Genomic DNA, 23937 nt, shown 5'->3' with positions numbered 1-23937 from the left:
TGCGTTCTTTTTATGTATACTGGAATATTAGATAAGAGAATCATGGTAATATTGACTTACCTTTCAGTAAGTGACAGCTGGTTCATTTTCTGTGTTTTATTCACTGCAAGCCAAAATATGTTTCTGTGAATCTAAACACAAGCGATTCCGTGGGAGCGTCAGCTGTTTTGCTGGTTGTTTGACTGATTCTCATTGAGGTGGAAGAAGATAATGAAGATATTGTTACAGAATCATCTCACTTCCAGGTGGATGTGGGCCCTGCAGTGAATTTTACATTGTATGTTGAAATGTAGGCTAGATGTTGATAATACAATAGATTTAGCTTTAATTTTTTTAAGTACTGTAAAAATCTTTATAAGAAGACAAAGTTATGTTTTGAAAACATTTTAAAGTATAAAATTTACAGGAAAAGAGTTTCAGAAGTAATCCAGTGTGGATGCTAATCATGTTTATCCTGTTTTGTTATCAACTTTTATCTCCACTGTTAATGTAAAATAACCATCATAAAAACAAACAGTGTGTTTATTGAGCTGTGTCATCAATTGGATTATTTCTGGTGTGTTTGTGTGTAAAAATAGCGACGTCAGAGAGTCGGTGCCTGTGCATTAGTGAGGATCAGAACTTGCTAGGAAGTGAAGGCTTAACTCACCATCAGTTTACGGGACGGGAGGGGCGGCTGCTCTCGTCAGGTTACGTGTCCTAGTTTAATGCCGTGCCAGGTCGGACGGCCCGCGTCAGAGCACGGGTTGTGTTTGGCTCACAGTAATGGTGTCTGATATTGTTTTATCTACAGGCTGTACTAAAGGCTGATAATCGACCAGTATTTCACTGTTTTGGGTTCTGTGTCAGTTTCACAAATCTGTTGACAGCTCAATATCTGATAATGTTTTTAAATATTTATTTAGCAATATTTTGAGTAAACATTATGGAAAATGATTTAGTATATTTTATATATTCATCATTTGTTTGTTTTTTTATACATTATGTATATACTTTTGTGGGTTTATATTTAATTCGTGGGTCTGTTATTAATTAACTAATCTCTATTTAAACTCAATCAAATGTCTGCTTTTGATCAGTGTTGTTCTTATTTTGAAATTAATCAAATTTCTCATGAACACATATGACCTATGCATTTATGTGTATTTATTTATTTACTCAGTGTTTTGTGTGTCTGAATGTCTCATTCATTTCTGTTTTATTTCTCTCTCTTTTGGTTGGTCTGCATACTTTGCATTTTTTTTGTGTGTGTAAGTATCATTTTATTTGGTGTTATTTATTTTTCTCTTCCAATTGTTTCTTACTCTTGCAAAATGCTATGCTTGCTTTTCCCGCTGTTCTAGAACCACATGCATCATCCCGAAATGACATTGCAAAGGCCTTGAGCCATTATTGGTCACTTGTCTCTACCTACAAACAATTTTCAACTGGGTTTAAGAATAATTTTATTGAATACCTTATTGAAGTTAGTGTCTCTTTAGTTCATTTCTGGATGGTTTGTGGTCAGATTATAAACCAAAGTGCTTCTTTTTCAAGGCCTTATATGGAATTCTGTAGCTATCCCAGAATACAATCCATTGCTGAAACTTCTGAATCTACTGTGGGAATTCCTTGGAAGTTTTATTCCCAATTTTTTACCAAGATCCTGCTTAACATATTAAACCTTTGCAAACCTGAACTATGTTACACAACTACCTTTTCTAACAGACTAACCTTTACTGAGGGAATTTGGGTTTCAGACAACCTCACAATGTCGGTCAGCGGTAAAACACATTTTTCAATCAATTAATCAATTTAAAGGGTTAGTTCACCCAAAAATTAAAATTCTGTCATCAATTACTCACCCTCGGGTGTGCCTCATACGTCCTGAAAAGTGAAACTGCGGGCTCTTTGATCGCCCCCTGGAGGCTGGATGCAGTACAGGTCATAAACCCCGCCCTCTCAATGCAGACGAATGAGACTTAAGTCAAAACATAAAAATAAATTATGCTTCAAATAAAATTTTCCGAAAGATGGTTTTGGTCATTTAAGGTAGTTGTTATCACGCTGATTTATATTCACTTGTTTGTTTTTGTGATAAGTTTGATTTTAGCTAGCAATTTGATGCTATAAAAATGGGGCGTGTTGTCGTGATTCACAGTTGATTGACAGCTTCTCTGAGGACTGTCGGGGCTTCGAGGGGAGATTCAAGATACATAACTAACCATTAATTTTCAATTTCTGTGTTATTTCACACCGACAAAATGAGTTATTCAGCAGTAAACTGTACTAACTGACCTACAGGATCTGACGGATATCTGAACTTTTCTCGGTAACGTTAAATGTTGGCTTCATAAGCTAATTAATAAACGTTATTAGTTAAGATAACACACCTAACGTTAGCCATGACGGGAAAAAAAGCAGGTGATCGTTATGGCAGTTACTAATTATTTTTATGGGTATAAAATAATAATTAGCAGGATAAAACTAATGATAGCCTACTCTAATTAATTATAGAGCACTGTCTACAGCAATCAATCTTCTGTAACGTTAGTTTAACCCTTTATTTAAAATGGCAGGACCGTTTCTGACATTTTAGAGTTGTTTTCTAGTGGCATATTATATTGAGTTTATCTACTGATTTACTGTTTCAAAAATAGCCTATTATTTTATAGGTAGAATTTTAAATTGTGTATAATTTATATAGCCTATTTAAAATACATCAATGATGATGCAGCCGTCTGGGCGGAAGTTTGATACCACGAGTCCGCCTCCGGGCTCCACTGACGATTCTTTCTGCGCATGCCCAGGCTCCAAACTTTTTTTTTTTTTTTTGACATTTTTGCATAACGTGTCAGCACCCATCGGCGTCCGTTTTGGCTTCAGTTCAATACAATGGAAGAAAGCGGCGTCGCGTCGTCCATCTTTTTTTTACAGTCTATGCTCACCCTCATGTCACTGCAAACTCGTAAGACTTTCGTTCATCTTCGGAACACAAATGAAGATATTTTGATGAAATCTGAGAGATTTCTGTCCCTCCATAGACAGCTATGCAATTGAAATTTGACGCTTCAAAAAGCTCATAAAGAGATCGTAAAACTAATCCATATGAATTAAGTCCAAATTTTTTGAAGAGACTCGATCGCTTTATATGATGAACAGATTGATTTTAGGCTTTTATTCAGATTTAAACATTCATAGACTACACCGCTCAATTTATATTAGTTTTACGATCTCTTTATGAACTTTTTGAGGTGTCTGTTTCAATTGTGTAGCTGTCAATGGAGGGACAGAAAGCTCTCAGATTTCATCAAAAAGATCATTTGTGCTCCGAAGATGAATGAAAGTCTTGCAGGTTTGGTACGACATGAGGGTGAGTAATGACAGAATTTTCATTTTTGGGTGAACTAACCATTTAACTAGTTAGCTATAACTAGTTAACTTACATAGCAAAATGCTCCTCAAACTTTTGATCTGCCTGTTTCAGCATTAAAAAATACTATATGAAAGTTTATTCTAAAACACGCTATGGCACCCCTAGTGGCAGACTCTGAGAATGTGACTTGTTAATTGCATAGCAAGTATACTTTGGGCCTGGCGTTTTTTACAAATTACAAATATTTGACAAACAAAATTTGTTTTATTTCATTCAAAAACAACTTTGTCATCCAATGTGAAACCTAGCGCCTGGCATTTTGAGGTAATTCTGAAACTAAAAACAAAACATGAAATCTCAGTATGACCTCTCCTGCTGCTGATAAGCCCTTTTTATTAAGCATATTTTGTCTATTTTTGTTGTCTGTCTGCTTACTGGATTCTTTGTGTATCTGTTCATGTCTCAGGAGAAGGAAGGCAGGCATTTTGCCCAGCCTGGAAGATCTGCTATTTTACACCATTGCAGAGGGCCAGGAGAAAATTCCAGCTCACAAATTTACCACGGTAAAACCACACACCAGCTGGTCAAGGAGAGCAAGGCCATTGCTACCATATCTCTTATAGCACATATCTTGGTTTCCAAATAGTTGTGTCTAGAATGACGAATCCTTTGATATGTTCCACAATAAAACTGCAGGTTAAATGAAACACAAGATTTGTTGTAAATTAATTTAGGGTGAATGTTGTTATTTTTCAGGCTCTGAAAGCCACAGGTCTGCGTACTGGAGACCCTCGTCTTAAGGAGTGCATGGAGATGTTAAAGGTCACCCTCAAGACTACTTCAGATGGTGCTCTGGATCGACATCTCTTCAAAAAGTAAATATATGGCCTATTTTAAACCCCTATTTGTTAAAACTAACAGTTTTAGTTGAGAAAATAAGAATATATTGGCTGTAGTGTGTTTATCGTAGTTCTTCAGTCTGTCTTTTGTTGAACTCCAGTCAATGTTGCTACAGTCACTGTTAGATTCAGATTTCAGAAACCAGTAGCTGTTACTTAAGTTTTCATAGGTCAGCAATTTTTTTTAAAGGACCTTTGATACTCCTGCAGTATATGAATTATTTAGTCTAGCTCAGAAAATACAAATAAAAAGGCCTAAGACTTGAACATACCATCATACAGCTATTTATATTACGTTTGGGTCTATATAGTATAAGTGAAAGCAAGACTATTATAATTATAAAAGGAAATTATGAAGTAGTTTATATCATCATATACATTTTATCAGATATCTTCTGTTTGAAGTTTTCCACAAAATCTTATTTGACTTCCTAAAGTGTTTTTTATGTTTGTGTCCACGTCGGTTTGAATTTGAATCAGTGTTATTTTAGTTTTATTAATATTATGTATTAGCTTTTAGTTTTATTTTAGTCATTTCATTATGTGCTTTTGTTATTTTGTTTAATTTGTATTATTTTTTAAATATTTCTATTAATTTTTTATTTATTTTTATTTCAGTTTTAGTGAGTTTTAGTTTTTATTTCCAGTTAATATATTTAGTGCTTCAACTTCAATGCTAAGGAAGCATTTCTAACTTTTGTTAGGTTTACATTTTTCAGCTAATTTAAATTTTAGCTTAAATTTCAGTTTATTTTATTTCAGCTTTATTTAAATGAACAGAAATGTTTTTATTAGTTTTAGTTAACGATAATAACCCTGATTTGCATGAGCATACTAATGGTAAAGATAAATCATGATCTTCACTTTTCTCTTCCTATAGGTGTGTGCAAAGCAACATTGTGTTGCTGACGCAGGCTTTCCGAAAAAAGTTTGTCATTCCTGACTTTCAGTCATTCACCTCTCACATCGATCAAATTTATGAGAGCGCTAAATCAATGTCGGGTGGCCAGGTACACTTATTAGACAAACCCTATAACACAGTGTGAATTTCTGATGCTATTTGTTTACCAATATTTTTACGTTTTGTTTTGCCACTTTTTTTTTTGTGTGTGTAGGTGGCAGATTACATTCCTCAGCTAGCAAAATTCAGTCCTAATCTCTGGGCCGTTTCACTCTGCACTGTAGATGGCCAACGGTGAGCTTTCTGTCTTTAGTACAATAGCTACATTTATCCCCATTTGCTTTGCCCTGTCATAATTCTATAATTCTTCTTTTTGTATTTTACAGATACACTGCAGGTGACACGAAAGTTCCATTTTGTCTCCAGTCATGTGTGAAACCATTAAAATACGCGATTGCGGTTCACGATCACGGCACTGAATACGTGCACCGCTTTATAGGGAAGGAACCCAGCGGCCTTCGTTTCAACAAACTCTTCCTTGACGAAGATGGTAAGGATTTCTATGATGAATGTTTCTATTTTGCATGAAAAATTAGATAGAAATAAATAAATGGCTTTGTTGTATTTAATTCCAAAATCAAAAGAAAGAAATTCAACAGTTTTGTGTGTGTGTGTGTGTGTGTGTGTGTGTGTGTGTGTGTGTGTGTATTGCATGATTTTCAAGACAATTAAGCACATTGTTCCCTATAACTCTCATTACAATAAAGCAAAAAAATGTAAGATAAAAAAAAACAATAATATTAATATTTAAAGTATTTATATACATGCTTTATTATTTTAATTTATAAATCATTTAAAAATACATATAAAACAATATACATTATAATTATAATGAGATTTGGGGGAGGGGGGTAAAATGTTCTAAAGTGCCATTAAAATAGTCACAATGAATAAATGTATATTGCTTCTAAAAATAGGCATTGTTTATTTATTCTATCATCTATTTTTCCAGATAAACCTCACAATCCCATGGTAAACGCTGGCGCTATAGTTTGCACTTCCCTTCTCAAGGTAAATCTCATTCTTATCTTCACATCCTTCTAGTGTTTTGATAAAAATGGGGGCCTAAAACTGCCATTAGCTGTATTTCCTACACAATGTGTTAAGTTCAACAGAATTCCCATTTTTTTCCCTGAACTGATAGCCTAAAAGTGCCTTGCCGAATGTTTAGCTTGATGCGTTTGTGGATGTTTGACGTGAGAACGGATCAGAGGGGGACGAATGGATTTAATCTGATTACTTTCCCTCTCTCATCAGATTAAGGTTATGAATAATCACGCTAAAAAGGATTATATTGAAGAGAGGGAAAGCAGGAGAAACGGAAGTGGGATGGGCAAAGATAAGGGGAAATGAGCAATCAGATGTGAGAGAATAATAGTAAGCTATTTGAAAGGGCAATGTGATAGAAGAATGAGCACTTGTATATATAATGTTTTTATTGTTCTAAGAGCAGGCAGAATACCGTATTGTTGTCATTTTCAAAACAGCCACAATCTGTATTTAGCATCCTTGCTAAAACTTGTGTTAAAAATGCTACACAGGGCTTTGTTGACCTGTTAAAACTATGATAAACAATGCAAAAAAAGGAAACTGTTTAAGCATATATTTATAACATAACTTGTTTTGTAATTTAACATTTTGTGATGAAGGTTTGTGGCGTTTAAGGTAAATACACTGCATGATACGCATCTTAGGCCTGTCGGGGTGGTAATGTGTGATGTCTGTGTGAAGGCTTTTTGTGGTTTTATTGTTGTTGCGTATTTTACAGCATTAGGAACTGTGGGAAATTTTGACCCTCCAACAGGTCAATGACGTTGGTAATTTCCCTTTCATTTATTTGTTTTTCCTCATTGAACAAATTTCAAACTGAGCTGCATTAGCACAAGTCTGACAAATTCATTGCTTTGACTGAAAATCAAATGTGATTCTGTTTAATTACTGTGGGAACAGGAATCAAGCTTTATTTTTATTTTATTCTATTATAAATAGTTCTTTTTTTTTTGTATTTTTAGTAACTTCTTAACTTTACAAATTTAAGTGTTTAATAAGATACAATACTTTTTCTTTCTAAATAAACATTTCTTCAATGTGGAAAAAACTTAAGTTTACTTATTTTAGAGCCTCAAATCAATGTATTACACGAGCCATAGTTACAGTTTCTTTAGAAGTCTACTAAAACAAACTTACAGACAACACACAGTTCAATTTACCTGACAATTTAGTGTTGTTATTGTTCTTTTAATCTTTTAGTTTTGTCTGATTTTTCCACACCCCCTTTAACAACTACATTTGTGATTCCATAGCAATAATAATACTTACTTGAACACAAACACTGTTTGCCTTTATTTCTTTGAATGATGTTACTCAAATCTAGAATCCTCATAATTTTTCCATCCTTCATTTGAAATGCCTCTCAAGCTATAGAGAAATAATTTTACTACAACTGTCAATCTAATTTATAGAATATCTGTGTCTACTATGTGTATGTCTAAATATTGTGGTAGTTTAATAATGTTTCCTTTAACTGAATGGCTATGCATTCAGAAGTTTGTGTGTAACTATATAAAATATTTCAATTATACAACACATTCATCAGTTTATTTTTGATTTTCAGCAAGGTGTAGGCAACGCTGAGAAGTTTGACTATGTAAGTATAATACAGTATACATTTTTTTATTAAAAAAATAAATAAATGAAGTGTTTAATGAAGTGTTTTGTTGTAGGTGATGAACTTTATGAAGAAGTTGGCAGGAAATGAGTATGTTGGTTTCAGCAATGCTACGTAAGTGTTCCAGATGCTAATAACAATGAAATTTTACTATTCTCAATACAAATGTTGATACTACATGAAGTACTTTCTCAGTTAAATAAACATAGTTCAGTTATCAAGTAGACAGTCAGTAAGTAAATAAATAAACATAGAATCAAACTGCAAACAATAGAATAAAAATACAAATTAAATTATTTTTAAATATTTTAATGGCAGTATAAATTATTCAATTTAACATTCAGAAATTTAAAATTTTGAACTAATCAATTGTTAAATAATAAATGTTAAATGTTGTTAATATCAAACTGCAATCAACTATTGACATACTGTAGTGACAAACACTTTTTAACCGCATTGATATCAAATTTAAAGAAAGTTATTATTTTAATATAAACTTACTACTTTACTACCTTTTCTTTGGACATTCCTAAACATTCTTTCTTGTTCTTGGCAGGTTTCAGTCAGAGCGATTGTCAGGAGATAGAAATTTTGCCATTGGTTACTACTTGAAGGAGAAAAAGGTACATGTTTAAACATTTTACAGCAATTAGAGACCATTGAAAATCCACTAAAACATTATTTTTATTTGTTTTCCAACCTAGTGTTTCCCGGAGGGTACAGATATGATTTCCATCTTGGACCTTTACTTCCAGGTTAGTATAAGTTAAACAACCATTCTTACACACAGTTTGTTAAGGGATAGTTCACCCAAAAATGGAAAGTATCCCATGAAAGTCATCCTAGGTGTATATGACTATCTTCTTTCAGCCAAACACAATCGAAGTTATATTAAAAATATCCTGGCTCTTCTAAGCTTTATAATGGTAGTGAAGAGGGCTCAAAATTTTGAAGCCAAAAAAAGTGCATCCATTCATAGTAAAAGTAATCCATATGGCTCAAGTGGGTTAATAAAGGCCTTCTGAAGTGAAGCGATGCATTTTTCTAAGAAAAATATCCATATTTAAAACGTAATAAACTATAATCACTGGCTTCCGGCAACAGCTGTATGCAAGTCTAGTTCTGGCGAAAGGGTGACCTCTGGAGTATCATAAGCTTAGGTGAGAGTAGACGCTTCTCACGGTTTAAATAGGGCTCGGTAACAAACTCAAGCTCCTCTTCTCTTATATCGGAATCCTCCGACATTTCTCTTTAAAAATTCTCATTTTAGACTTTTAATTCATGACTGGTGTTTTGTTTTGCTCTATCCTCTGCTCTTTCACGTTCACCAATATGTCGCAATACGAGTGCCGCAAACAAACAGCAGCCACCTGTCACAGTTCTTCCTGAACCAAAACAACAAGCTTATCCTGTGCCATGTCATAACTGTAATTACGAGATGGCAACCCGTGACGTTCCCTGAGCTGTTCATGTCCTCAGACTTGGATTTATGCGTTTCTATGTCAACACTATCAATGCCGAAATGAATCTGCAGCAGTCAGTTGGTACAAGTCAGAGCTCTGCAAGTTGTTTACATTCATTATTGTAATGTTATGTGCTTTGAGACATGAGATAATTTAACGCGTGAAGCTTTGCAGACTTTGCTGTATGCGTTCATTTGTTGTGTGGCTTTGGAGACACTCTGTAGGGAGAGTGACATTGCGTCCCAAATGACGCACTATACACTATGCACTTATACACTATGTACTTGTGCACTATGCACTCATCCATGTAGTGCGTGAATTGTATAAGGTTATTTTGTCATTTAACAATGGAGTCAGATCCTCCCTTCCCCTCCACTACGTAATTAAAGCTGCGACAGTTGAGTGCACGAAGTGTCCAACATTCCACACTTCGTTTTTTCCGTTAATTTAGTGCATCATCCGGGTATTTAAAGTGTACTTTTTCTTTTGGAATTTTCAGTGTGAATGCACTACTCGCACTATTTATACTTAAAAACGTCATAGAATAGTGCATAAGTACGCGAATTGGGACGCACCTTGAGATCTCATGCTTTCAAAGCTAGCTTGCTATTGCTAACCTCTCCGAAATTGCCTACCCTACCTTTAATACTTGTTTTCCACATTAACACATTATTTATTTTACATTTAAATTGATTTTGCCTTTTAAAATAAAAGTTAAGTAACATTTGTGAGAATGTGATTTGATTTGGATTGTAAGATATCAAAATATGTATTTTAAAGGACATTAAACAAACAATTTTTAAACTGAGAAATTTAATTATTTTCGTAGTTAAAACTGAATGCTTGTATTTTTATTAACAAATTCCCCCAAATAGTTGTATAGTTCAAGCATTTTACACCATTTTTCAATGTTACAACTAAGAATTAAGCATTCCTTTCTATAATATTTAGATGTGGTATGCAAATATGCATTTTTTTTTAAAGTCTTGATTTTGTTTTTCAGCTCTAGTAGAATAGGTCTTCTTGCTTGAATGTTAAAAAAATATATATTTTACGTATTTGACATTGTTGCAGCACCTCTCTTCCTAGTCTGTCAGTAACGTTCTGTTTAACATTCTTGTCAAACGCTTCAAGCGTGTTTCAGAAATGTCACGCCATGTACCATAACCGTGAGTTTCAACTCACTACTAATTCAACTCAACCAGGCCTTGGCCCTTTATTTTGCGTAAGCCTCAGGCAGAATTATTTAAAAGAGGAATATCGTGACATGTTCGATCCTGGAAGGAAACTCAAGACTACAACTGAGGTGTTTCAGGGAGTTCAGAAACAGTGCTTACTGATATAGAGAATAACTCCCTTTGGAGTGACTGTGATTTTGTAACAGATCTTTTTTTCATGCTGAAATAGCAACATTACACAATACACACTAAAGACAGTTGAAAATGTTTAAAAGCATAAGAGGACCTCTTTAAGATTTAAATATCAGAAAATACATGATTAAAAATGTTTTTTTTTTATTATTATTATTTAGCTGTGCTCCATTGAGGTAACCTGCGAAAGTGCCAGTGTGATGGCAGCTACCCTGGCGAATGGCGGCTTCTGTCCAATCACGGGCGAGCGTGTGCTAAACCCCGAGGCCGTACGAAACACTCTGAGTCTCATGCACTCCTGCGGCATGTACGACTTCTCCGGACAGTTCGCTTTCCACGTGAGTTTTGCGCGTATGCATTCCTGGGGAAATGACGGTTGTAGTTTTAATGAAAAACATTCACATTCACAATCTACGTCAAATTGAAGTTGTATGTTGCGCTGTAGGTCGGTCTCCCGGCTAAATCAGGCGTTGCCGGAGGCATCCTGCTGGTGGTGCCCAATGTGATGGGCATCATGTGTTGGTCTCCTCCTCTTGACAAACTGGGCAACAGTGTGCGAGGAATCCAGTTTTGCACGGTACTAAATCTATATAATCTTTGCTAACGAATGGGTAGATTTCTTGCTCTTTCACTTCATTTAAGTCTTTCGGTCTTTCCTTTTGCAGGATCTGGTCCAGCTCTTCAATTTCCACAATTATGATAATTTACGCCACTTTGCCAAGAAACTGGATCCACGCAGAGAGGGCGGAGAGCAACGGGTGAGTGTCAGATTCAACCTTCCAACCACAAACAACATGCAACTGATGCAACTAGGGGTGGGCAATAACCTGGCATAAATTTTTGAATATTGTTGTTCAAAATAAATATTGACTTTACATTCATATAGACAAAGAGAAAGCGCTTATTACATAAAAATAGATAACCCCATTTCCAGAAAAGTTGGGACATTTTGTAAAATGCAGTAAAATCAAGAATCTGTGGTTTGTTAATTCTCTTTAACCTTATATTTAACTGACAAAAGTACAAATAAAGATTTTCAATGTTTTCACTGACCAAGTGTATTTTGTAAATATAAGCAAATTTTTGATTTTAATGGCTACAACACACTCCAAAAAAGCTGAAACAGAGGCATGTTTACCACTGTGTCACATCATCTTTCTTTTTAATTACACTTTTTAATTGTTTGGGAACAGAGGTTACTAATTGTTGAATCTTTTCAAGTGAAATTTCTGCACAATCTCACCTGATACAAGACAGCTGCTCAACAGTCTGTGGTTATTGTTGTCTGATTCTCCTTTTCATGATTGCTTTTGCATCTGTCACCGATGAAAGTCCATATGGTCCCTTTTGTCTTTGGGACTGAGAACTCAGTGTCCGTTTTTTCCTACAACAAGCTTAAACATGGACTCATCTGACCACAGCACACATTTCCACTGTCTTTTGGATCATCTGAGATGAGCTTGGGCCCAGAGAATTGGGTACAGCTTTCTCCTTCAAGTGGTATTTCTTGATGCAGTGGCAGACTATGTTAAGTGACAACAGTTTTCCAAAGGGCTCCCAAGCCCATGTGGCTGTTTTTAACACAGCAGCATGACGATTTCTCATGTAATGCCGTCTGAGGGGTCAGAGGTCACGCACATTCAACAGAGGTTTCCTGCCTGGCCCTACACGGACTGAGATTTCTCTGGATTCCCTGAATCTTTTCACAATATTATGCATGGTCGATGGCGAAAGAGCTAAATACTTTGCAATCTTGCATTAAAAAAATTTGATTTTTGAATTGTCTGACAATTCTCTCATGAAATTTGGCACAAAGTGGTGAGCCATGAGCCATCTTTGCTAGCAAAGACTGACATGCTCCTTTTATCCCCAATCACGACCCTCACCTATTACCAATTCACCTGCTTATTGTGGACTGTTTTAAAACTATTTAACTTTTTATAACCTTTTCACTATTATTTTGCCTTGGTCCCAACTTTTTTGTAGTGTGTTGCAGCCATCAAAATCAAAATTTGTTTAAATTTACAAAATACAATTATTTTATGTCAGTGAAAACATTTGAAATCTCCTCTTTGTATTTTTTGTGAGTTAAACAAAGGTTCAAGAGAATTAACAAACCACATCTTGATTTTATATATATATATAATTTATTCTTTATTTTTAATAAATGTAGGCCTATTTCATATTTGTTTGATGAGCATAACTTTAGACATTGTTAAAAACCAACTGCCATTTAAAGAGACAACAAAACAAAATAGCTCAGAAAACTGATATTAGTTTGCAAATGACACTTGGTCTGATATTTTATTATCAAATGTAATTCAATCCATGCATGACTTAAGCGTCCATTTCATTTTTGGGGCCACTGTATATCCCACCTCTAGATGCAACTAATGCAAATGATCCTGTAACACATATTGTGAGTGTGTATGTACGTATTGATATATGTGTCCTGCAATCTTATCGTGTATTATCCAACATTTCACTTCTCTTGGCAATTGCATATTTCTTTTCTTCTTCAATATCTGCCCTCTGCTGGAGGACCAGCGTACTCTCTGCTTTTATACACCACTATCATCATCCATGTGCCTTGATGCTAAATATTTTACTGCTTGAATTGCATACACCTGCTAATATATATATTATGACCTTTACTTTTCTATACTAAAAAATAACACCTCAGTGCCACTCTGATTGATTGACTGGCTTGCTTAAGTTTCTGCCGTTTCTGTGTTTTCTTCTTTATTGCCGTCCATACTAATCCAAGCAGGAAATTCTATAATGAAACAATCTAATCTGATAATCTATCCGTGTCCGTATTGGTTGAACCGCAGCAACAGCAGCAGCAGAATCTCGAACCGCTGGACTATACGAGCCTTCAGAAGGAACTAGCGCTGACTGACAATGTGTGGAAAAAAGTCTGTCCTTCCGAGACAGACGAGGACACTTCCACCTCTGTAGTCTATAGGATGGAAAGCGTGGCGGAAAGAAACTAGAAGAGACAACAACGCACACTCTTCCTCGTTTTGTCATCCATCATCCATTCATTTTCTTGGGTTCATCAGTCTTTGGGATTAGAGAGGTTTTTGTATTGGTTTTGTTTTGTTTTTTTGTGAAGGATTTGTTGTTTTTTGCTTTAAATGCACACTATAGAACATGCCAAAGACTTTGAAACCCAATGTGCAATTATTTTATTAAATTTTGGGTATCCGCAAGGACCAAACTATACAATATGATATCAGTATCTGGGTAACAATACAATAATATTATGATGCATTTGTTTATTGTATCATGATTCATATATTTACTGTTTTCCTTCACCGCTAGCTAAAATACTTTCTCCTATCCTAGTTTAATGTGAAGAGATATTTAGCCAGTCTATACATAAACCACTTGTACGCTGATTTCCTGACACAGCAACACCGAGTATTGGTCTGACTTCTCGAGTGTTTAGGAAATCTGTTTGAAAACAAGTATTTTTGCAATTCTGTTTGTTGCTGCTAGCGGCACAAAAAAATACATCTTTATGCCGTACAAAGTTTTAAGGTCTAAAAAAGTTCTTTCTGATACGTAATCACAAAGACCTTCTGAAAGAATTGTTCTTTACACTTAAATGTTTTTTTATTCACCCTTTTTTTACCCTATGTGATGTGTAAATGTTTGGTGAATGTATGTGTTGGTGCATGTTCTGTTAACTTATTTCAGGCAGTATTGGACTTCAAGTGAAAATGTTTATCTGGTAGAACTAATAACTGTGAACAGGTCAAATCTGAGACTGTATAAAGTGTCTATAAATCCTCCAGTTCACTGGGTTCAATCCAGAAGCCACAATGTTTAATTTTGTTTGTTTGCTCACACACACACACACACACAAATTATTTGTAAATTATAAATGGAAGGCTTTGTACAAGTACAAACCAAACTGTATGTTTCAGAACCAAACAAGTGATTAACGCTAACTAGAGCGGAACTAGTTGACTGTGATCAGGAAGGAAAGATGGTGTGACTAGTGGTTTCACAATTCAAGTTGATCTTGATGTCATCCTGTATTCAAATCATCTGTAACCCAGTTTTCACTTGAATTAAATATTTACTGTAGCAGTTTATTGATACCAGAAAAGTTTTTCATTACTTTGTCCATTTAGGGAATCATTTTCTGAAACTGTGCCTCTTGAAATCCAGTAATGTGCTTATAAATTACTAAATTAAAAGTTACTTTTCATTGAGCTATATGTATTTAACTGTCTACTATTTAAAACTGACTATGTGAACTTGATTTTTTTATTTTATTTTTAAGAATGTATTGCTGAATTTCAAGCGACTGGCATTTCATTTGTTATAAAACAGCTGGAAGCTTCTTCTTTTTTTTCTTTCTTTGTTTACGTCTGTTACCCAATTTAAGTTTTTAAAACAAAGTATTATCATTGACATCAAAACCATTTGTTTGTGCCATTTGTAAAGACTAACTTCTTTAAAAAAGCTTGACTTGTTTTTATTTATTTTGTCATTGCGGTTTACGGTTTTAATAAATGATTGGTAAAAACAAAATTTGTTTTACTTAGTTTGTAGTTTGTTTCTTTATTGCTGTTTTTGAAAACATTGCAACTGTTTTTAAGTAAGTGTTCACTACTCGTTGATGTCGTCCAAATGTCGTTAATGTACCACAAACGACTCGTCTGTTTTCTTCCAGGTCAAGTCGGTTATCAACCTGCTGTTTGCGGCCTACACAGGGGACGTGTCCGCTCTGAGGAGGTACCGCACCGCCAATAAATCATGCTTTTTTGCATTTACTGTACTACAAATTGTGCAGTTTAACTCCATTAAATCCTCCATTTTTAGTTTCTGCCTACTTCACGTGTGTTTTGCCTAGGTTTGCACTCTCTTCGATGGATATGGAGCAGAGAGATTACGACTCGAGGACGGCTCTTCATGTAGCTGCTGCTGAAGGTAGTGAACTCATTTACAGTAAACTCATCTTTTTCAATCCCCAGAGACTTGCTGTTTGTGACTGACCTCATTTTCTCTCCGTGCTGTGTGGAAATCATGCTAATGTGCACGTCTGTGGCTTTCAGGTCACGCTGAGGTCGTGCGTTTTCTTCTAGAAGCCTGCAAGGTGAACCCGGTGCCCAGGGACAGGTACGAATCTCATTAACTACGCAGATCTTTGCGTTTTGCTACGTAACTTAACCCTCTGGTCCTGTTTGGTAAAATCGGAATGGTAAGAAAATTTGTAACGATTTTGGCACTTGCTGTGACAACAACAACAAAAAAATTATGGAAATGATTAAAAAATGTTAAGTGGTCTTAAAAAAAGTCACACTTTTAGTTTTAAGGTAAAGCTTGTTTTGGAAAATATTTCATATAAAAATCGAAAATGGTATTTTTGTGCATTTTTTCATAACAATACATGTAAAGTTTTGGACGATCAGCTTTTTCTGTAAAAGCTGTTAATAATTGGAATAGTTTACCAACTGATATTAGACAGTGTACTACCTTTGTCCAGTTTAAATTACATTTGAAAAGATTTTTAAAGGCATGTCAGGTTTGTGATCATTAATTATACAAGGTAATGATTTTTGAATATGTTTTTATACTTTTTGTATTCTATTGTGTTTAATTTCTATGGTATTTTTATTGATAATTTGATGTACTCCTGCCCAGGGACAGCAGATGAAATTTAGCTCTGTAGCTAATTCTGGGGTAATATTTTATTGTCCATTGTCCCTGTCAAATAAAGAATAAATAAATTTAAAAAAAAAAGTTTTAAAACTTTTTTCATTTTCACTTTTTAAAACTTTTTTTCACTTCAGCAAAAATCTGTTTCATTTTCAGGTACATGCTTAAAAAGTGAATAAATGGATTAAAACTAGCCCACTGCATAAACATAATTTAATACCCTCTAAATATTATTTAAAATCCCCTAAAAATACAAAATATTAAATAAAAAACATTATCGGACTAAAATATAGTACAATTATTTCATTGAAATTCAAAAACATAGGTAATTTTTGACTGACACATGAACAGCACCAGAGGGTTAAACCACCAAAATGTGAAAGGTAGGTCACAAAATTCTGTTGCAAACAACAATTTTATAGTATATTCTCAAGGTTGTATTTCATACCACTGTATTTCAGTGCATTTATGTAGCGTCACGTCAGTTACGCTTTTTTCGTAAGTTGAATGCGGAAGGTGGTCTGGCAGAAGCAAGATATTTTACTTTATAACTTGTTAAATATGGATATTTTTCTTACACAAACGCATCGCTTCACTTCAGAAGGCCTTTATTAACCAACTGGTGCCGTATGTATTACTTTTATGATGGATTAATGCTCTTTTTTTGGCTTCAAAATCTTACTATTCACTCCCATTATAAAGCTTGGAAGAGCCAGGATATTTTTTAATATCTGATTGTGTTCATCTGAAAGAAGATACCGGTAGTCATATACACCTAGGGTGGCTTGAGGGTGAGTAAATAATGGGATAATATTCATTTTTGGGTGAACTATCCCTTTAATGTTAATAAATACAGATTAGGTACAGTGCACAGCATAAATGAGTACACCCCCATCTGAACAAATACAAAAGATGTATTTTGTCATGTATTTAGCCATAAAATAAGTAAATTAGCCAATTTTGTTTAAATTAAGGCTTGCAGAAACGAGTACACCCTAGATTTCAATTCAACAAATGTATAATATTCCAGTACTTAGTATGCCCTCCATAATTTTGAATATACTGCTCTGACCCTTCTTGGCACGGAGTGTACAAGTTCATGACAAATTGTCACATCTGTCCTGTTTAACTCCTGGATGATGAGCTCCTTAAATGCCCTGATCTTTAATGTGGGGGCGTTGCTCAACTCGTCTCTACTGAATCCCCCACAGGTGCTCAAGAGTGTTAAGATTGAGTGCGATACATGTCCATGGAAGGTTTTCATGTTGAAAAAATGCTCAACAATGCAGGGAATGAGGAAAGGGTAACATCTTCTGTTTCAAGTTTGTGTATTAAATTACACAGTGGTGTGAGAATTCATGACAGCATTGATAAAGCACAACTCCCTCACACCTTCAGCACTCATACTCCCTATATAAGAGCTTTACTACCACTGAACTTTACTGTGGGAACCAGGCACTTCTCACTGTACTCCTCCTCTAGCAACACCATAACATTTTGGATACTGTTAGATCCAAAATGATTGATTTGGTCTCATGAGACCAGAGTATTGATTTCCAGAATCTATATTTTGTAAATATGGGCTTTGGAAATGGCTAACTGACTTTATTGTGCTTTGGCTACAGTAGGTAGTTCCAGTGAGAAAAACAACCATTCATGTCATTTTTGCAGGCTGTATCTTACTCTGTGAGATAAACAGTCACTCTTTTCATAGCTTTTGCTGGCTCTGAGACACTCACTTAGTATTTCTCCTGCTCTTTGTCTAGCAAAAATCCCTCATCACTAAATGAAAGCTTAAAATGAAGGCCTGATTATTTCAGGGGCCTTGTCACAAGTCCATTGTTTTTTCATTTCTGTGTTACTTTTGCTATATTTTCACTCTTAAAACAATGATTTGGTAATCCTCTTGTCCCACTGTCCTCTTTTGTGCTAAGAAATAAGTCTCCTGACAGTTCTCTCCCAAGTGCTTCAATTGTTGTTGAGAATGATTCAGTGGGCTATATAACACTTTTAATTGTCAAGAAATCACTAATCTTTAAATGTTTTGGCTCAACATACTTACCTGTTGATCAAACATTGCCTTAAACTTACACCAGAAAATGTTTATTTCGTTTTATTTAGTAACTTTTAGGAGGGTGTACTCATTTTTGCTACACAACATTTTATCTCCTTGATAAGAAAATCTCCTGAATAATTTTGGCTTGCTTCTTTGATAACTGATTAAGCAGACTTTCTGGAACATTATATCTCTAAAGAATTGAGTAATTGCTGACTTTCAGAAGGTTCAGAGGGGGTGTACTCATTTATGCTGTGCACTGTAGATTATGAACTAACAATGTTAATGAATTGAAACTTATTGTAAAGTGTTACCAAATTTTCATACCACTGTATTTAATGCGTTTTTGTCAAATTATTGTGCTTTACTAACCATTAATTTATTAGCAAAAATAGTAATATTTATATAAATTACAGATGGAGCACTTTCTCCAGTAAAAAAAAAAAAAAAAAATACTGTATGTGTGTATATATATATATATATATATATATATTGTGTGGATAGTAAAATATTTTGGACGTCACATTTTATTTGCAAATGAAATTTACGTATCATTAGTTTATGGATGAACAAAGCATATTAAATTAATATTCCAGGTTAAATTGATTACACACAAAATATTTTATTAATCAGTTTATAACAATGAAAAAAAAAAAACTTTACAATAAGACATTTACAATGAAAGTTTACAGAGCAAGTGCACTGGACAGTTTAAAAGTAAAATCTTGTATCGTAAATGACATTAGTTAAAAAAAAAAAATTGTGAATTGTATATTTTTAATGTTTGTGCTGTACATTCACCTGTGACTTTGCAGTAACCAACAGTGCACAAAAAATGCTGTTTCTTTAAACTTGGGTTTTGATCTCCGTACAGGTGGGGCAACACTCCCATGGACGAGGCCATTCATTTCGGCCATCATGATGTCGTAACAATCCTGCAGGACTATCACAACACCTACAGCCCCAAGGAGAGCACGGCCGACAGCGAAAAAGAGACTGCTGAAAAGAACCTGGATGGCCTGCTGTAGAGATGATCTGTTGCGATAAAACACTTCAGATTTTTCCCAGTGAGTCTGTGTGTCTGAGGTACGCATTTAAGAAGAAAACTTACAAAACGGGAAAAAAAAAAAAAAGCGTTTGGCGCCTTTTACCCTGTTTTGTGATGTTTGTGTGTGTGTATGCGTGGTTTGTAACCTGGTTATTTTGTTTTATTGTACACACTGAGGGATGTAGCATCATAAAGGTCTTATTTAGCTGTATCTCCATGTAAACATACAATATAAATTTAATATACTCAAAACAAGTATAAATAAAAAAAAAAAAAGTGTATATGTACATTCATGTATGTTTTGAGAAGCTTCATAAATGATGTCAAATAGATATTTAAGAAAAGATATCTTAAAAAAGGCAGCTTGGCTGAAGACGGTAGTATTGGGTGGGATGTGTCATTCTGAATTATGTTTATATTTTTACCTTTTCTTTATCCTCTACTTTAGTCTTAACTTAGTTATAAATTAACATAAAGCACAGTAGTAGTTCTTTATGCCTTTCTGATTGTGTATCATCTTGTGAATATGTTCCAGATATGACACTGTTCTTTGATTGTCAAAAATATTTGCACTTTTTAATTTTATTATATATATTTATTTGTCTTTTAAAATCTTTTTTTCAAATGAAATTACAGTAAACCTTAGTACGTTTTTTTTTTCTAAATGTGTTTTATCAGTTTACAATTTGATAACATTAGTTAAGTTTGTTCAGCATATTTTATGCTATCAATGTACAATTTAACAGGTATTACTAGTATATCTAATAATTAACAATAACCAAGATTAATAAATGCTGTAAAATTGACCCCTATATATATATATATATATATATATATATATATATATATACTAATGTTAACAAATTGAAACTTATTGTAAAATGTTACTGAAATTACTTTGAAGCACTAGAGGACCATTTTCGTACCTGCCCATTAATTTTGCTATGGGAGTTTACTGTATTTTCTAAAACTATCATCTAAAAAAAAACAACAGATTTCAATACTGAAGTGTACTGGAAATCTTACTGTAGTAACCTAATGGATAATTATTTGGAAAACCAACACAAGTTTCACAAATTCTGCAAAACTCAAGGATGTGGAAATGGATTTTGTCTTGGCAATTAGACAAACTGTAAAGAATTTACATGTTTAATAAGACATTGATAGCTAAACAAAATCACTTGACAAAGGAAAAAAGAATCAAGCAAAAATTTGACATTTTGTGTTTTATTCTTAGTACATGGTTAAGTGACAAGTAAGGTTGAAAGCTGAAAACAAAACAAAAAAAAGCACTGGTATTAACATTCTGCAATGGTTAAAATGTAGTCTAAACATGTCCCACCAGTTGTGTAACTGAGAATTTCTTTGGTTACATGTCTATAAGCACGTTGTATGCGGAGAAGCACACAGATTGTTTTAATGTACAGTTTGGATGATAAAGAGGCGTGCATATACTTGAAAAACCTCCAAAGCTGAGTCAGTCTCAGATATGTGAATATTTTCTAGTTGGACACTATTGTTGAAGTATTGTAAATGTGTTTTGTAATGTGTGTGTATATACATGCTTAACCTGGAAATGTTATTTATTGGGGGGAAAAAAAAGGAAGCAACACAACCAGAAGACAACAAAAGTAGGCCATTGATCGTATCCAAATTTGTTCATTTCCATGTGTCGCACTTTAGTCATTTTTGTTGCTTTATGTAATTTTAGAAAGCTGTTACATTTTTTCAGCATTTATTTACTACTATGAATGTATTTCATCGTTGTGTTGTGAAATTTCCTTTGACTTTGATTTTAATTATGCAGTGCTGTAAATGTTCTAGATTTAAGCTGATAAATATATTCCACAAAAAATACTAGATAAAACAATAAAGACCTAGAACACAGATTACTATGCTTTCCAGGTATGCTCTCGTGAATGTGTGTGGGGGGGGGTTTCATATTGTTAGTCGAATTTTTAAGGTGCAAATTTTTAAGGCATTTCAAAACATTGGATTTCCACAGTACTTGTCTATAAAGCCCAAAAAATATTCTGTAATTAACTAAACTTAGCCATACAATCCAGTGCAAAAAGTAGAAACGACAACAAAGTACATAAAGTGGACATAATACTAATAAAGCACCAGCAAGTTTAAGAAAACAGATCAAAGATTTTTTTCACATATACAGAAACAGTGTTTAAGAAAATAAACACCTAACAGCTTAAATGTTTAATCAGATCTAAATTCCTGCATTTCTTAGTTCTTTATGAGTAAATCTTACAAAACACATCCAGATCTTGTTTTTACCCAAAATCTAACAGAACAAGTTTAAGAAATTATATTTTTCTTAAAGAAAATGAAGCCTAATTTAGGACAATTTTTAAATTCTTGTTTTATTTATTTCATTATGACAATTTGTTTGTTCATTTCTATTATTCTCATAATGGATTTTCATTATTGTAATACACCAATTCCCTTATATTACAGTAAAACTTCCTGTACTAACAAATGTTAAATTAAATCAGCATAAATTAATGGCAGTACAACAAAAACTGCTGCGATGTAAATGTTTTACAGTTAAAATAGTTTCTCCATTGAAACGATGGAGAAACTATTTAAAAAAAAATCTTAATAGTCCTAAAAATGGGTTTAATTTTCTTTATAGAAATGACAGATTAAACAGTTGTGAAATTCTTAACTTTCTCATTCAATCATTTATTACTTGGCATATTAGAAAGTGAAGTGCTATACTGAATGAAGTGCTATTAGTACACAACTTCCCTGCCTTAAAAGTTGCTTAATTTTCTAGACTAAGTGCTGAGGTAACAGTAGCATTACTATGAGGGCTAAATCAGCAGTTGTCTTTTTGCTATAGATGACAGTGTTTTTCTAATAATTTCCTCTGTTAGAATGAAAAAGAGAGGAATACCAAACCCTATACCTCAGGCTATACCTCAGACAAATTGTTCTTTCATTTGCGCTATTAAAAACACAGAATGATGGAAACATTTCTACTTTTTATGAGTCATCTGTCTTCTTTCAGGTGCCTTAAGAGATACTTAAGTCTGACGGCTGTGATAAAACACAAAAAAACAACATTAGCATCTCACTGTATGCAGTGCACAATTTGTAAAAAATAAAATTGATGATATGCATTTTATAGATTATAAAAAGGAATAGTAGTACTCTACCTCCAGTCGGATATCGTATCGGTTCTAAAAAAAAAGAGAAATGGAGAGAATAACTGCTGTAAATATTGAACTATTGCTTTAAAGGATTAGTTCACTTTTAAATAAAATTTTCCTGATAATTTACTCACCCCCATGTCATCCAAGATGTTCATGTCTTTCTTTCTTCAGTCGAAAAGAAATTAAGGTTTTTGATGAAAATATTCCAGGATTATTCTCCTTATAGTGGACTTCAATGGACTCCAAACAGTTGAAGGTCAAAATTACAGTTTCAGTGCAGCTTCAAAGGGCTTTAAACGATACCAGACGAGGAATAAGGGTCTTATCTAGCGAAGCGCTTGGTCATTTTTGAAAAAAATACAACTGTATATGCTTTAAAAACACAAAATACTACCTTGCACGTACTTCCGCTTTCAGCATTCTTCAAAACGCTTAGGCTGTATGTCCTACGCCTTTCCTATTCTACTTACGGAACGAACACGACGCCAGTTTCATTTTTTTCCGTAAGTAGAATAGGAAAGGCGTAGGACATACAGCGTAAGCTTTTTGAAGAATGCGGAAAGCGGAAGTACGTGCAAGGCGATATTTTGTGTTTATAAAGCATATACAGTTGTATTTTTGCGAAAATGACCGATGGTTTCGCTAGATAAGACCCTTATTCCTCGTCTGGTATCGTTTAAAGCCCTTTGAAGCTGCACTGAAACTGTCATTTTGACCTTCAACCGTTTGGAGAGGCCATTGAAGTCCACTATAAGGAGAATAATCCTGGAATGTTTTCATCAAAAACCTTAATTTCTTTTCGACTGACGAAAGAAAGACATCTTGGATGACATGGGGGTGAGTAAATTATCAGGAAAATTTTATTTAAAAGTGGACTAATCCTTTAAAGTCCCTGTAAAGTAATATTAAAATGTGTTCTGAGTTTATCACACCACAGAAAAATGTGTTATTAACCACCCAGCCAAATTTGAATGATTAAAGAAAACTGCCAAGTAAATGAAATAAGTTATCAAAGTCTTGAAAAAATAAGCAGTATTGTCTGCTCTCAAATGCTGGGAGCGTGTCCGTTGTTGGCGCTGAAACCACACCTACTCGCGAGAAAGATGCAGTCTCTTTCGAATGACTTGTCGAATCAAACATAGAGACAGAGCAAATTTAGGCCACACCCACACCGGAGAGGAAAACAATCTCCATTGACTTTGTATTGCATGAAGCTGCCTCCTTGTCATTTCTTGCTTGTAACAAAAGACAGAACAATGCCTAAAAGCTGC

General features: G+C 34.2%; 2 protein-coding genes across 10 annotated transcripts in view; one reads left to right on the top strand and one right to left on the bottom strand.

Annotated features, from left to right (window-relative positions):
- The window catches only part of glsa (glutaminase a), a 26614-nt gene extending 5529 nt beyond the window's left edge, over positions 1-21085 (top strand). Inside the window, exons 2-18 of one of the 6 annotated variants that reach the window (XM_048168496.1) lie at positions 3828-3918; positions 4112-4230; positions 5135-5264; positions 5370-5449; positions 5542-5705; positions 6168-6226; positions 7830-7862; positions 7939-7997; positions 8440-8506; positions 8588-8638; positions 10878-11054; positions 11162-11293; positions 11382-11474; positions 15407-15468; positions 15587-15663; positions 15789-15852; positions 19323-21085. In XM_048168496.1, the coding sequence (XP_048024453.1) occupies positions 3828-3918; positions 4112-4230; positions 5135-5264; positions 5370-5449; positions 5542-5705; positions 6168-6226; positions 7830-7862; positions 7939-7997; positions 8440-8506; positions 8588-8638; positions 10878-11054; positions 11162-11293; positions 11382-11474; positions 15407-15468; positions 15587-15663; positions 15789-15852; positions 19323-19476 (1612 nt within the window). In that variant the 3' untranslated portion in view covers positions 19477-21085. Of the gene's footprint in view, positions 1-3821; positions 3919-4111; positions 4231-5134; positions 5265-5369; positions 5450-5541; positions 5706-6167; positions 6227-6261; positions 7033-7829; positions 7863-7938; positions 7998-8439; positions 8507-8587; positions 8639-10877; positions 11055-11161; positions 11294-11381; positions 11475-12103; positions 12110-13550; positions 14832-15406; positions 15469-15586; positions 15664-15788; positions 15853-19322 lie in introns of those variants that run through there. The other 5 variants (XM_048168486.1, XM_048168504.1, XM_048168510.1 and 2 more) reach the window with 5 other exon arrangements.
- The window catches only part of stat1a (signal transducer and activator of transcription 1a), an 18441-nt gene continuing 15211 nt past the window's right edge, over positions 20708-23937 (bottom strand). For all 4 annotated transcript variants that reach the window (XM_048168448.1, XM_048168466.1, XM_048168457.1 and 1 more), the window contains 2 exons: positions 22670-22693; positions 20708-22550 (listed from right to left, as the gene is read on the bottom strand). In XM_048168448.1, the coding sequence (XP_048024405.1) occupies positions 22692-22693 (2 nt within the window). In that variant the 3' untranslated portion in view covers positions 20708-22550; positions 22670-22691. The remainder of the gene's footprint in view (positions 22551-22669; positions 22694-23937) is intronic.

This window comes from Megalobrama amblycephala, linkage group LG2 (genome assembly GCF_018812025.1).
Source record: "Megalobrama amblycephala isolate DHTTF-2021 linkage group LG2, ASM1881202v1, whole genome shotgun sequence".
Classification (NCBI taxonomy): domain Eukaryota; kingdom Metazoa; phylum Chordata; class Actinopteri; order Cypriniformes; family Xenocyprididae; genus Megalobrama; species Megalobrama amblycephala.
This window is presented reverse-complemented; position numbering and strand designations above follow the sequence as displayed.